This window comes from Mobula hypostoma, chromosome 1 (genome assembly GCF_963921235.1).
Source record: "Mobula hypostoma chromosome 1, sMobHyp1.1, whole genome shotgun sequence".
In the NCBI taxonomy this organism is placed as follows: domain Eukaryota; kingdom Metazoa; phylum Chordata; class Chondrichthyes; order Myliobatiformes; family Myliobatidae; genus Mobula; species Mobula hypostoma.
In genome coordinates this window covers 179,170,411-179,186,636 of record NC_086097.1, presented here as the reverse complement: position 1 = coordinate 179,186,636, position 16,226 = coordinate 179,170,411, and the positions used below count along the sequence as shown (strand labels likewise).

The window sequence follows — 16,226 nt, the reverse complement described above, 5'->3', positions numbered from 1 at the left end:
CTTGTGACTTTATACCCCTCTAAAGTCACCCCTCAGTCTCCTATGCTCCAAGCAGTAAAGTTCAACCTCTCCCTATTATTCTGTCCCTCATGCCCTGTTAACGCTGTCATAAATATTCTTTGAACTCTTTCCAGTTTAATGACGTCTTTCTTTTAACATGGCAATCAAAACTGAACTTAATACTCCAAAATGTACCCTTGGCAATGTCTTCTGCACCTGCAACATAACATTTCAACTTCTGTACTCAGCACCCTGACTGATGAATGTCAGTGAGCCACAAGCATTCCTAACCACCCTGTCTACCTGTGACACACACCAGATATGTTTCAGAACTTTCAGGATTTTCATTGTAAAAGCCCTATCCTAATTTGTCTTCTGAAAATGAAGCACCTTGAGCTTCCACACCCCTGGAGTAGAGAATTCTAAAGATTCACCATCTTCGATTTGAGGAAACCTTTTCCTCTCTCTGTTCTGAATGGTGAGTCCCTTGTTTTGAGGCTGTGACCCCTGATTCAATACTCCCGGTGCAGAGGAAACATCAGACTGGATGGGCTGTTGTGAGTTCCTGGGTGGTGAGAAGGGACAAGGTGAAGGAGCAGTTGTACCTCTGTCAGTGGGAGGGGGAGGTGCATGAGTAGACCAATTAATTGCTAAGAGACCATTTGGACTGCTAAGAGGGGAATAGAAGGGAAGGTGTGTTGAATGGCGACGTCCAGTTAGAGCTGGTGGAAATTGTCATAGATAGAATTGAACAGCACAAGAACAGGCTCTGCAGCCCACCTTAGCTTTCTATGTTCCAATGAAAATAAACCCAGCCTATCCAATCTCAAAACTATAGCACTCCATTCCTGTGAGCCTCCTCTGTACTCTCTTTATTGCTACCACACTCTTCCTGTAATGGGACTGGATCTCTACATAATACTGTTTAACAGCTGCAACATGTCTTGCCGATGTGTTATACAACTCCAACATGACATCCCATCTCTGGTACTCAGGGCCTAACAAAACAGACCAAATGCCTTCTTCACTACCCTGTCTACCTGTGTACGTCTTTCAGTGACCTAAGGACTTCTACCCCAAAGTCCATTTGTATATCAAAACTCCTATTGTCTCTACCATGTACTCTAAATGTCCCAGCTTTCCAGCTGCCTTGTGTCCCCCTATATTGTTGAACAACTTTCTTTCTTCTCTATGACTCCACCAATATGATCTTCAAACTTAGTAATCAAACCAACTCTGTTCTCATCCAAATCAATCAATGCCAGAGGTCGCATTGACAGACCTCCAGTTGGACAAGTGCCCATCCACCACCACCCTCTCCCTTTATTACTTCTTACTCACTACAATTTCTGATGATTGCTAAATCTCTTCAATTAGTTGCCAGCTTCTTGGCAATCTGAAATTACTCTGATTAATTTCTTTTGTGATCATGGGAGATGACTATGATTTCAGATATTTAAACTGTATCTGCCGTAGCTTTGTCCACCCACTGAAGTTTTTGCAGTTCTTTTACATCCTCCTGCCTTCATCCTCACCTACTGCTGTTCTGCCTACCCCTACATGAATATACGTGCATCTCTCAAGGTCATAACACTGATAAAATTTTGTGTTAATCTTGTAGGGGGAAGTGTCAAAGACGCCAATAAAGAACAAAAAGCTAAAGAACAAGAAAGGAAAATAAATGGAGGAAGTAACATTGATATTTTCTAATTAATGGATAAGAACGATATCAGTTTGTCCAGAACTGCCCTACTGAAGCCAAAATGAAATACAGGAAAATATTCTTGCTGAATCCATTTGCTGTCTTTGTACTGTTGTACTCCAGGAATTTAATCCAAATCCTTTGCCTGCAACCAGTTGTATTTCTTCCTGCCTGTTGCTCTCAGCAAGTGGTCACTACTAGTTGATGACACCGCCCCCCACCAAGAAGATTCAGATCAAAACTTCTTGATTTCCAGAGCAAGCGTCCACATGTCCATAAACATCGCTCATGAAAGGAGAGGGTTTGAGATTCAGCAGCGTTTTTCAGTCCACTGCCATGTTCCATTAACAATATTGATTCTTATTGGAATGTCAAGGCGAAGAAGAGTTGGTAGACATTCAGGCCTTCAAGTAGGTGCTAGCTCTTTGATTCTATTCAATTTGTTCCCTTTTCTTTCTCCCACAGCTTTGCCTCTTTTCAGGAATTTCCAATTCCCTTCTGAACTGGCTTCCTCTACCTTTCCGGATAACAACTGGCTTGTCTCATTCCTGTCCAATTGTCAGTTGATTTCATGTGGTGCTGCATAGGGACTGGAACTGTGAGGCAGCTGTGCCCTTGTGCTACCATGTCATCTGTTCTTAATCAATATTTGGTCCTGATCAATAGTACAATGAGATCAGTATATTTCTGGAATCCTTGGGTTGGATACAGGAAGATCTGAAGTTTGGTGAACTGTGCTCATGATGGGTTTTAATTTTACACCTGAACACGTTGTTTTGTGAAACCCTAACTTTACAAATAGCTTCTTAATCTTTTGGATGAGGCAGCAAATGTTCTAGTGATTTAAACAAATTGCTCATTTCCAGTGCTGAACCGTTGAACTGACCTGATACGATTTTTCTCTGCTTTAAATAGAAGTGGGAACTGAAGAGCAAATACTTAGTAGTTAATTGCCACATTTTCACTCTAAACTTCATGTTCTGAATAAAACATTAAAATTGATTCTAATCTGAATTTGTTCAATGAATTCCTTCCTTCACAACGACATGAACAAATGGGCTGGTAAACAATAACTTGGAGGTGGTTGTGCTGTTTTGGAGCCAAAACAATAGCAGGATCATTCTTCCAGAGCGGAGAGCAGTCACGTATAAACTGCATAAAATGGGTCTCAGTCACTGAATTTCCACATCTCGCACAAAGAACACAACACAGTCCCTGGAGCCATTCCCACTGCACTAACTGTACCCTAACAGACCAGGAATGAAGAAAAAAGAAGAAACTTACGAGATAACTACCTCACCCAAGCCTGATGATCCAAAGCCACTCTAAAAGTGGCCCACACACACAATGGCCGCTCCAACAATGCCCACTCCACTTGCCTACTTCAAAATTAGAATCAGAATCAGGTTTAATATCACCAACATATTTACTGAAATTTGGTGTTTTGCGCAGCAGTACATTGTGTAATACATACTAATAAAAATGATAAATTTCAATAAAAAATTAAAGTGCAAAAAGACGGGGGAAAAAAGTACTGGGGAAGTGTTCATGGGTTCATTGTCCATTCAGAAATCTGATGGTGGAGGGAAGAAACCTACTGCACCAGTTGCTGAGTTTGCCAGTGGAATTATCCAATTATTTCCATTCATCTAGCTCCAGTTTTGCAACTATGTGCATCATTTTGTAAGATAGTTTTGAATGTGTAGGACTGAATTTTCATTTTAAGCTGTTGGTAAATTGTGAATACTGATTGTCGCCAGCTTACTTTCTACAGCAAGTTAAACGGACAGTTAATGCCAGCACACCACTGAGAGGTATACGGGTGATGCATATATGGAACAAGCTGCTGGGGGAACGACATTTCCAAATCATTTGGATGTTACATGGATAAGAAAGGTTTAGAGGGATATGGGCAAAATGTGGACATATGGGTCCAGCTTGGTGGGCATGGATGAGTTGGGCCAAATGGCCTGTTTCCTGCTGTATATTACTGTATGACTCAAAATCAGAATGGGTTCTGGAACTTAGTCATAGAAAACTATAGCACAGAAACAAGTCCTTCAGCCCATTGACTCTATCCCAAGCCATTTAAACAGCCTACGCCCATTGACTTGCACTGGGACCATAGCCCTCCATATCCCAACCATCCACATACCTATCCAAATTTCTCTTAAACTTTGAAACTGAGCTGTGTGCACCACTTGCGCTGGCAGCTCGTTCCACACTTCACAGCTCACACAATGCCTTCTCACTGCCTTGAGCTTGCCATCAGCTTTGTCTATTAATAATATATTAATTGTTCAGGAAGATGCGTTCCGATTCTTTATATACCCACTCTACTGGAAGGTTTCCCGATTTAAGAGCCCTTATTGTTCGCCATCGTCACTATTTTCCAAGTGTTAAGATTAATATATTGATAGTGGGAGTTATAATCCCAAGGAATCAAAAGACTTATGCTCAAATAATGAGGAGTAGACCAAGTTTTACTTTCTAACCATGACTTACCAATATGTGTACGAGTTCCCATCATTCAAGTCTAAAGTATGATGATGACTCAACTCTGTGTGAGCTTTACTCTCTCGTGATCAATATTGGTAAGTGGGATGTGTTTAGAATAGCAGAGGTTTGGGGTTTTCTGAATGGAAAGGTTCTGTTCCTTTCTACAGGGAAGTTTGTAACTTGAAAAACTTTAGTTTGCAGTTTGACGGACCTTCCAGTTTCCCATACATGACCTAACTTCTGCACCTGACACCACACTGTGGAAAATAACTAGATACCAACAATATTAAACTTGCAAAGTTTTGTACCACAGCAGTTAGTTATATCACTGGGTTAGATTATTGATCCAAAGATAGCAGTTTGATTTCTATTGTGGCAGCTGGGCAATTGCTCTACCCGTGACCACAAAAAACCGCAGAGAGTAGTGTACAAGCTCAGCACATCATGGAAACTAGCCTCACCTCCATGGCTTCTGTCTCCACTTCTCACTGCGTAGGTAAAGCAGCCAGCATACTCAAAGACCCGGATGACCCTGGGCATTCTCACTTCTCCCCCCCACCCCCGTCATTTTCCCAGATCATGTTGAAAAGAAAACAATTTGAAGTGTTGGACATTTGAAATTTAACAAAAAACAGAAAGTGCTGGAAATACTGTGTAGGTCAGGTAGCATCTGCAGAGAAAGAGAAAAAAGTTAACTTGCAGAACTGGGAATGTTCAGTAGGAGAGTAGGTAGAAAATGATCATCAGTAGGAACCTCACAGCCAGTAAGGTTATTGATGCTCAGTCACTCAGTATATTCAGGGCAGATCAATGGAATTTTAGATATAAAAGGAATAAGGATTATGGGATCAATGAAGGAAAGTGGCACTGAGGTAAAAAGTAAACCATTATCTGAGTGAGGGGCTGAATGGTCGACTACTTCTATGTCTGACATGTTGCACTTGGAGCGTGTTCATTTTTGGTTGCCCTGCTAACGGAAAGGTGTTACTAAATTGGAAAGAGGGCAGAAAAGATTTACAAAGATGCTGCTAGGATTTGAGGGACTGAGTTATAGGGAGAGGTTAGACAAGCTAGGACTTTATTCCTTAGAGCGTAGGAGATCTTATAGAGGTGTATAAATTCATAGGGTGAATGCACTAGATCTTTTTCTCAGTGTTGGGGAACCAAGAGCAAAACGGCAAACATTTAAGGTGAGATGAGAGAGATTTAATAGGAACTTGAGGGGTACCTTTTTAACACAAAAGGTGGTACATGTGCAGAATATATATATGCATAGTATATTGGCTGGCTGCATCAAAGCCTGGTATGGAAACACCAATGCACTTGAATGGAAAATCCTACAAAAAAAAATGGATACAGACCTGTCCACTATTAAGCACATCTACACGAAACGTAGTCAGAGGAAAAGCAGCATCCATCATCAGGGACCCCCACCACTAAAGTCAACCTTTCTTCTCATTACTGCCATCAGGAAGAAGGTACAGGAGCCTCAGGACTCTCTCCACCAGGTTCAGGAACCATTGTTACCCCTCAACCATCAGCCTCTTGAACCAGAGGGGATAATTTCATTCAACTTCACCTGATTCATCATTAAGATGTTCCCACAACCTATGGACTTACTTTCAATGACTCTTCATCTCATGTTCTTGATAACTATTGCTTATTTATTTATTATTATTATTATTTCTTCCCTTTTTGCACAGTTTGTTGTCTTTTGCACGCTGGTTGAACGCACAAGTTGCTGTGCTCTTTCATTGATTCTATTATGGTTATTATTCTGTTATAGATTTATTGAGCATGCTTGGAAGAAAATGAATCTCAGGGTTGTATATGGTGACATATGTATTTTGATAATAAATTTACTTTGAACTTTGAATGAGATGTCAGAGGAAGAGGTTGAGGAAGGTACAATGAGGAATGCGTGGGGATCTCATTGAAACCTACCGAATGTTGGAAGGACTAGATAGGGTGGATGTGGTGAAGATGTTTCCTATAGTGGGGGTATCCAGAACTAGAGGGCACAGCCTCAAAATTGAGAGGCAGCCGTTTAGGACGATTTTTTTAAGCTGGAGAGTAATGAATCTGTGAAATGCTCTGCTACAGACTGCGGTGGAGGCCAAGTCCGTGGGTATTTTTAAGGTGGAAGTTGATAATTTCCTGATTGGTCAGGGCATCAAAAGATATGGTGGGAAGGCAGGTGTATGGGGTTGAGTGGGATGCTGGATCACCCATGATGGAATGGCGGAGCAGACTCAATGGGCTGAATGGCCTGATTCTGCTCCTATGTCGTACGGTCTTACGGTGATAACAATTTTTAGAACACAGTTGAATAGGAACATGGATTGGAAAGGGTTAGAAGGTTATGGGCCAAATACTGGCAAATGGGACTAGTTTAGATGGGGGACTTTGGTCAGCGTGGACTAGTTTGGCTGAAGGGCTGTTTATTTTAATTTTGCACAGTAACATACCCTTCTGGCCCAAAAGACGGTACCCAGGTACACCATGTGACCAATTAAGCAACAAACCCATATGTCTTTGGATTGTGGGAGGAAACCGGAGTACCCAGAAGAAACTTGCACAGTCATGGGGCGGACTTACAGACAGCTGTGTCGCTGGTGCTGGAACAGCATTTTGCTGAGTGTTGCTGAATTACTCTAAGTACAGTATAACAAAAAGCATTCCAGGAAGTTGAAGTGACATGGTGTTGATGCTCTGAGGAATCTTCTTCAAGATTCTCTGTGGATTGTAGGATCATAGGAAAGGGATGAGCTCAGGTCAGGGCCTGGACCAACACCTGCAATTGTGATATTGTAGCCATAGTGAGACTTGGTTGCAGGAGGGGCAGGACAATATTCTGGGGTTCCATTGTTTCAGATGCGACAGAGTGAGAGGGATTAAACAAGGAAACCATTTGCTGTGTAAAAAAAACCTCCCTCTGACATTCCCCTAAACTTTCCTCCCATCACCTTAAAACTATGCCCCATCATTTACACTCTGGGGAAAAAAGTTCATTCTGCCTATGGGACTAGCTTGGTTGGGAATCTTGGTATAGATCAGTTAGGCTGAAGAACCTGTTTCTGGGCTATTTAACACTATTACTTTATACACTGAGTGAATAAGGTGGCTGTATTACCCATGTTGACGTGGTTGAGGATTTGCAAAAGGTGGAAGAACATCCAATACTGCTTTCTGAAGGGAATCGGACAAATAGTTGGAAGTGATCATTTCCAGGGGAAAGAGTGGGGAATAGAGTTGGAGGTATCCCCTTTCCTGTCACATTCCGAAGCAACATAAAATTTCTGGATACTGGCTCCCTCAGGTGGATTAATAATGTAACATTACCAGCCAATAAATTCCTTCAATGAGACTCTTAATTGTGGTTAGCTATTCAATCCAAAAAAGAAATGAACTCAAAATTAAAAACCCAGTTACAGTTCTCCCTCTTGGTGTTTGTGGGTTTGACAATAAAGGAGCAGATTAGATTATTAAACACCGACAGCAGTGCAGGAAATAGAGCCAATGCCTCACATCTCCAGTTAACCCGGTTCCTTCCCAACCTCCGATACTGTCAGTGTAGAGTTTGCACATTCTCCCTATGACCGTGTAGCTTTTCCTGGGTTGTTCCAGTTTCTAACCCCATCCCAAAGGCGTGTGGGTCGGTAGATTAATCGGCTGCTGTAAATTGCCTGTAGCGTGCGGCTGGGTGGCAAAAGAATCAAAGGAGGCTTGCGTGAGGCAGAATAAATGGCAGGGCCACAGGGAAATAAGGAAGGAATCACTCTGATGAAGCTGGCATGGAACAAGCAGGCTGAATGGCCTTCTCCTGTCATATAGAACATAGAATAGTACAGCACAGCACAGGAATAGGCCCTTTGACCCACAATGTTGTGCCAAACTAATTAAATGAAAGACACCTAATATCTTCTCTCCAATCTCTGTGCATTCATGTACCCGTCTAAGAGCCTCTGAAGCACCTCTTATCATATTTGCCTCCACCACCAACGCTGGCAGTGCATTCTGTACCAACACACAACTCTGTGGGGGAAAAAAAAACTTGCACCTCCTTCGAACTTGCCTCCCTTACCTTATATGAATGACCTCTCGTATTAGACGTTTCAACCCTGGGGGAAGGAAACCCACTGTCTATCCTATCTGCTTCTCCTAAGTAAGGAAGACAAACAAAGATTTTGAGGAATATCTATGAAATCGAGTACATGAAAGAACTTAAAACAACAGCAGGGAGATCAGGCTTAGGCACTGCGTCCACTTCAGTGCCTTGCACTGTGACTCTGGAAGTGGAGTAGGTACATCCAAGAACCATCAGTCCCATCATTGCAGACCACCCTATAGAACAGAGGGACCTAGGAGTATAAGTTCCGTGAAAGTAGCATCACTAGTAGACAGGGCTGTGAAGAAGGGATTTGGTTTGCTGGCTTTCATTAGTCAGGGCACTCCTATGGAGGTTTTGTTACAGTTGTACAAGATGTTGGTAAGGCCACATTTAGGGAATTGTGTTAAATTTTGGTCTCTGTGCTATTGGAAAGATAGCATTAAGCTGGGAAAGAGTGCAAGGGTGATTCAGGAGAATGTTGCTGAGAGTCAAGGGACTGAGAGGTTAACATGAGGAAATCTGCAGATGCTGGAAATTCAAGCAGCACACACAAAATGCTGGTGGAACGCAGCAGGCCAGACAGCATCCATAGAAAGAAGCACAGTCGACGTTTCAGGCCGAGACTCTTCGTCAGGACTGTGCTTCTTCCTATGGACGCTGTCTGGCCTGCTGCATTCCACCAGCATTTTGTGTGGGCAGGCTGAGAGGTTAGGCAGGCTAGGACTTCAGTCATTGGTGTATAGGAAACTGAGGGGTCATTTATAGCTAAATAGAAAGGGATTGTGGAGAAGAAGTGATGGGTTTAAAGAGCAGCTGGATAAACACACAAGGGAGAGAGGGGTGTAGGAAAGGCTGGGGGTAGATTGTAAATCCATTCTAATGGCTTCTTATAGATTGAGCCTGGACCTCTTAACATGACATACATGTATTAGAAAAGTTGTCAGTTATAATCTGTGTCTGTTCTTCAGGAGAGGAAGCTGATGGGGTTGTCAGTGGGTAACTGTAAGGGAAGTCTGCTTTCTGAAGCCATTTGTAGTTCAGTTCTGGTTTATTTTTGAAGTTCCTCCTAGACCTTTAAATTGAGGGACGTTTTGACAAGTTTGTGAGTTTACACCATGATAAATTACCATCCCAGTTCTTAATAAGCCAGGATCAAGTTCTTTTGCCTGATATTTTAATCTGCTTGAAATAAGTATGCAAGGCGTGTGTGTGTGAAAAAAACGGACTCTGGAATTTGATACAAATGCATTCCCCACTCACTTGAACATGATGCCCAGGGAAAATTCCTGTCTGTTGCTCTCCCAAGATTCTCTCTGCAAGATCTCTAGTCTGTGACAATTCCCACTGTTCTGACAGCTCATTATTAAAGGAACAATAATCACTGAATCTGTTTGTCAGGGTTGGTTAGTAATATCAGGATATTGCTTCCCCTGCAGCATAGGAGAATGAGAGGTGATTTGATAGAGGTATACAAAATTGGGTAAATGCAAGGAGGCTTTTTCTGCTAAGCTTGGGTGAGACTAGTGAAAGGATGAAAGGTGAATTTTTAAGGGGAACTTCTTCACTCAGAGGGTGATGTGAGTGTAAGGTGAGCTGCCAGCAGAAGTGGTGATGTGGGTCTGATTACAATATTTGAGTGAAGTTTGAATGGGTATGTGGACAGAAGGGGTATGGTGGGCTATGGTCCAGGTATGGATCGATGGGATTAGGCATAATAACAGTTCAGCACAGACTAGAAGGGCTGAAGGGCCTGTTTCTGTGCTGGAGTGCTCTATGAGTTGATGGCACAGTGATACAGTGGGTAGAGCTGTTGGCTCACAGCTCCAGAGAACTGGGGTTCAATCCATTCCCCAGTGTTGTCTGTGTGGGGTTCGCATGTTCTCCCTGTGACTGTTTGGGCTTTCCCCCACCCCCGACTCCAGGGTGCTCTGGTTTCCTTCGACATCCCAAAGACATGCAGGGTCGAAGGGTTAATTGGCATCTGTGAATTGCCCTTTGTGTGTGTGATGGCGGGGTTGATGGGATTGTGGTGGTATCCACACTGGATTAGTGTAAGTGGGTGCTTGGTGGGCCATAGAGTAATACAATGTAGAAGCAGGCCTCTCGGCTCACCTGATCCATGTCACCCAAGATGCCCTATCCAGCCTTTGACCTTCTATACCTGTCCAACTCCCTTTTTAAAGCTGTTATTGGCACTTCTTCTGTCAGCTCATTCCACATGCATACCACCCTCTGTGTAAAAGTCTTTTCCCTCACTTTCCTATTAAATCTTTCCCCTCTCATCTTAAACCTGTGCCTTCCAGTTGATACAGACAGGTAGTTAAGGGTCCGATTCCCTGCGGTATCTCTCTCTCTGACACAAAATATTATAATTGAATGTTAGAAGCTGAGTGGCTAATATTCTTTATTCTCCCTCTGGAAGAGTCTGGACTTTTATGACAAGGGTCTGGTCTAACATTTATGGTTTATGTCTGTTTTTGGTACAAACTTTATTACAGAGTTGGGTTGCCTGGTCCTTGGAAGAAAGTCCAGGTATTATCGTAAAAGGCCACAGAAATTGGCAGCAATGAGAAATCAGACAATCTCAACCAGTTACGCTTTGCACAACTAACTTCCTTAACCTCTTAACTCCCAAAGTCTGAGTGACTGCTAGCCTCGTCTTCTTGTATCATTTTGTTTGATTGCTTTAAGCTGAGCAACTCTTTCTGTGGTCTTACAACACACCGACGATAAATCACTCACAATTGTTACCAGATGGTGTGCTGTGATTAGGGGGAAAATGGCCATAATTGTCTAGAAGGGTGTACTATTATGAAATAACTGTGAATTAGCTCCACTTAGCCATCACTGAGCTATTAATGTGGCATTTTCCACGAGCTTACATGATGATTTACTGCAACGATAAATTAAGCCGTCAAATTAAAGCATAGTTTCAGTAATTTAATTTAACAAGCTGGAAATTAAGGCCATGATCTGTAAATGTAGGATTAGAATTGCTGGTGCCCTATTGTGGATTGGCAAAGACAAACAGAGTGGTAAGATCCATGGGGCAGGCAGATTGATTGACTGTGATCAAAGTGCTACAGGTTCTACATCATATCTGGGACCACTATCCAATTCCAAATCACAGTATTTATTTAAGAGTCTCCAGGAATTATGTGTGATCACTCACACCAGAACCCACAGGAGGTTTTCATCTCATTTGTTTCCCTGGATTTGAGTTAAAGTTTTGCTTTTATCTATTCACTTTCCATGATCTAAACATCAAAGGCAAGACCAGCAGATATTACCTTCCCTAACTGTCCCTTGAGAAGGTGGGTTCAGCACCCTTTTTGAACCACTGCAGTTCTTCTGGTGAATGTGCTTCCAAGGCCTAATTCTGCCTCTATGTCTTATGGTCTTATGGTCTACTGATGGGGAGGGAATTCCAGAATTTAGACCCAGTGACACTGAAGGAATGGCGATTCAATATATGGTGCCCTGTGGGAGAGGTGTTGAGTTTGGAAGGTGGTGTTGGAGTAGCCTGAGTACGTAACTGCAGAGGTGGAGGAAGAAAGTGTTTTAGAATATAGGACAACAGTACAGGCCCTTCAGTCCACAATGTTGTGCTGACCTTTTAACCTACTCTAAGATCAATTTAACCATCTCCTCCCACATAGCCCTACATTTTCCTTTCATCCATATGCCTATCTAAGTGTCTCTTAATTATATTTGCCTCTACCACTGCTGTGTGTTCCACACAGCCACCATTCTCTGTAAAAAAAAACTGTCTCTGACACCTCCATTATACTTCACTCCAATCACTTTAAAATGTTGTCCCCTTGTATTAGCCATTGCTGCCCTAGGAAAAGGTCTCTGGATGTCCAATCTATCTATGCCTCTTATCATCTTGCACATCTCCATCAAGTCCTCTCATCCTCCTTTCCTGCAAAGAGAAAAACCCTATCTCACTCAATGTATCCATCATAAGATGTACTCTCTAAACCAGGCAGCATCCTGGCAAATCTCATCTGCACCCTTTCTAAAGCTTCCACATCCTTCCTATAATGAGGTAACCAGAAATGAGCACAAGTGTTGGGTGGTGGCTGGGATGGCAGTCAAGGGAACTGTTTTGTCCTGGATGGTGTCAAGCTTCTCGGGAATTGTTGGACCAACACCCATCCAGGCAATGGAGAGTGTTCCATCACACAGCTGACTTGTGCCTTGTAGATGGTGGAGAGGCTTTGGAGTGGCAGGACTTGGTCACTCACTGCAGAATTCTGAGTTTTGAAGTCATGGAAGGCTGCAGATGCTGGAATCTGGGGCAACGTATAAACTGCTGGAAGATGTCAACTGTCCAAAATGTCATCAGTTCCTTTCCTCCAACTGATGCTGCTTGAGCCTCTGAGTTCTATCAGTAGGTTGTGTGTTACTGAGTTTTGACCTTGTAAATAGTACAAGCAGCAGCCTCTATGTGCCAGAGACTACTCTATTTCTATTGCTGGAGATGGTCATTGTTTGACACTTGATGTGACCTGTCATTTAAAAACAGTTCTTCTTGATTTGTGTAAAGGTCTTACTACATGCAGGCATGATCTATTTAGTGCAGACACACAGATTACGTGCAAAAGGAGACTCCTCAGTCCTCAAACTGTCTCCAAAAGACAACACATTTGTTTTGGCATGGACTGGTTGGGCCATACGTCTTGTATCCATGTTGACTCCTTGATTGATTTGACTTAGCTCAACACTGCATTCCTGTCTATTCCCAATAGCTTTTCACCCCTTTTCTAAAAATATTCAAAGACTGCTTCCCCTACACCTTGAGGAAGAGAGTTTCAAAGAGTTACCCTCAAAGAGTCAAACACAATTTATTACCTTACCTCTGTCCTAAATGGGTGATCCCTTACTTTATATCTTACTTTATGCGGCGGTGTAGTGATTAGTGTAACACTATTACAGTGCCAGCCACCACCGTCTGTAAAGATTTTGTACATTCTCCCCATGATCACAGGCTCTGGCTTCTTTCCAGATTCCAAAGATGTACAGGTTAGTGGGTTAATTGTTCATATGGTGTAATTGGGCAGTGTCGGCTTGTTGGGCAAGAAGGGCCTGTCACTGTAAATAAATAAATAAATAAATATCAAATGGATATCCTGGTTCTGGATTCTCCATGAGAGGAAATGTCCCATGACACTACTCCTCAGGACCTCATGTTTTAACCAAATCCCCTCTCACTTGTCTAAGTGCCAGGAGATACAAAGCCAGCCTAATGAACTGGACTCACCTTGTATCTGCTCTTAGGACAGTCCACCAGTTCCAGGTAGGAGTCTGGCTGAACTACTTCCAAGACATTTAAGATCCTTCCTGAAATAAGGAAGCCAGATCTGTACACCTTCTCCAAATACAAATGTTTACACCAATGCCTCATAATGCCCTATAGTGGTTGGCAAGTTGTTGGAGAAGATCCTGAGAGGCTGGTTTTATGAGCATTTGGAGCGACATAATCTGATTAGGGATAATCAGCACGGCTTTGTCAAGGGCAGGTCATGCCTTACAACCCTGATTGAATCCCTTGAGGATGTAACAAAACACATTGATGAAGGTAGAGCAGTGGACGTGGTGTATATGGATTTCAGTAAGGCATTTGATAAGGTACCCCATGCGAGGCTCATTCAGAAGGAAATGAGGCATGGGATCCAAGGAGACCTTGCTTTGTGGGTCCAGAATTGGCTTGACCACAGAAGGTGGTTGTGGATGGTTTGTATTCTGTATGGAGGACGGTGACCAGTGGTGTTCTGCAGGGATCTGTTCTGGGATCCCTCCTCTTTGTAATTTTTATAAATGACCTGGATGAGGAAGTAGAAGGATGGGTTAGTAAGTTTGCTGATGATACAGAAATTGGGGGTGTTGTGGATAGTCTGGAGAGTTGTCAGAGGTTACAGTGGGACATCGATAGGATGCAAAACTGGGCTGAAAAGTGGCAGATTGAGTTCAGCCCAGATGTGTGAAGTGGTTCATTGCAGTAGGTTAAATTTGAAGACAGAATATAATATTAATGGTAAGATTCTAGGCAGTGTGGAGGATCAGCGAGGTCTTGGGGTCCATGTCTATAGGACACTCAAAGCTGCTGTGCAGGTTAACAGTATTGTTAAGAAGGTGTATGGTGTGTTGGCCTTTATCAACTGTGGGATTGAGTTCAAGAGCCATGAGGTAATGTTACAGCTATATGAGACTTAAGTTAGACCCCACATGGAGTACTGTGTTCAGTTCTGGGCACCTCATTACAGGAAGGATGTGGATGCTATAGAAAGAGTGCAGGGATTTACAAGGATGTTGCCTGGATTGGAGAACATACCTTATGAGAATAGGTTGAGTTAACTTGGCCTTTTCTCCTTGGAGCAACGGAGGATGAGAGGTGATCTAATTGAGGTGTATAAGATGATGAGAGGCATTGATTGTGTGGATAGCCAGAGGCTTTTTCCCAGGGCTGAAATGGCTAACATGAGGGGGCATAGTTTTAAGGTGCTTGAAAGTAGTTACAAGGGAACTGTCAGAGATAAGTTTTTCACACAGAGAGAGTTGGGTGCGTGGAATGCACTGCCACCAAGTTGTTAGAGGCAGGTACAATAGGTTATTTTAAGAGATTCTTAGATAGATACATGGAACTTAGAAAAATGGAGCGCTATGCAGCAGGTAAATTCTAGGCAGCTTCTAAAGTAGGTTACATGGTCGGCACAGCATTGTGAGCCGAAGGGCCTGTAATGTGCTGTAGATTTCTATTTTTCAATGTTTCTAATGCCAAGTCCTTGATTTATATATATAAAGCGGAGGTTTATAGGTTTTCAGTTAGTAAGGGTTTCAAAGGATATGGGAGTATTGGAATTGGTTTATTTTGTCACATACTGAAGTACAGTGTAAAAATTGTCTTACTCTTCATATAGATCAATTCTTTACCCTGTGCATTGAGGTAGAACAAAGTAAATAAAAATGCCGAATAAAATATTACAGTTACAGAAAAGTGCCGTGTAGTCGGGCAATATAATGCAAGATCTTTACGAGGTAGATTGTGAGGTCAAGGGTACATATTATTGTACTATGGAACCATTTAATAGTCTTATAACAGTTGGGGAGAAGCCGTCCCGAACTGGAGAACCCGGTGGTACATGTTTTCAAGCTTTTGTATCTTCTGCCCAATGAAAGAAGGGAGATGTGGGAATGTTTGGGGTGGGTGGAGGATTTGATTATATTGGCAATGAGATGTGTTGACAGAGTTTATAGCGAGAAGGCTCTCTATAAACTCTGTATTGCGCTGAGTTGTGTCTACAACACTCTGCAGTTTCTTGCGGTCCCAGTCATAGCAAACGATATGCATCCAGATAGGATACTTTGTGAGGTGCATCAAAAACATTGGCAAGGGTTGACAGAGACATACCTTTTTTTTTCAGCCATTCAGGAAGTAGAGACATTGGTGAGCTTTTGACATTGGCATCTATGTGGATGGAACAGGGCAGGCTGTTGGTGATGTTCATACCTAGGACCTTGAATCTCTTAATCCTGTGTCAACTTCAGCACTGTGGATGTAGACAGGAGCATGTGCACAGGCCCCTACCTGAAGTCGTGACCAACTTTTTTTTCTAACATCGATGGAAAGGTTGTTGTCATGACACCATGTCACTAGGCTCTCTGTCTCCTTCCAGTACTCTAGATGGAGTTAGAGCAGAATCTGGCCAACCAGTCATGAATATACAGGGAGTTGTTGACTATCATCCGCAGATCTGGGTTAGGCTATTTACTATGCAACTTTAGTTAATGAAAGCTTGCACTTCATTGTCTCTACACAAACAATGTAACTATGTTGACCCTAGGCCAACAGCTTAGAACATGAATTCTACTGTTCCCTCTCTACTAATACTCACTCAGACCACTTCCCCA

At 42.6% G+C, this 16,226-nt stretch overlaps 1 protein-coding gene across 2 annotated transcripts in view; it reads left to right on the top strand.

Annotated features, from left to right (window-relative positions):
• impact (impact RWD domain protein) overlaps nt 1-2,709 on the top strand; it is a 42,660-nt gene extending 39,951 nt beyond the window's left edge. For both annotated transcript variants that reach the window (XM_063060460.1, XM_063060450.1), the window contains exon 11: nt 1,622-2,709. In XM_063060460.1, coding sequence (XP_062916530.1) covers nt 1,622-1,681 — 60 coding nt within the window. In that variant the 3' untranslated portion in view covers nt 1,682-2,709. The remainder of the gene's footprint in view (nt 1-1,621) is intronic.
• Nucleotides 2,710-16,226: the final 13,517 nt, after the last annotated feature.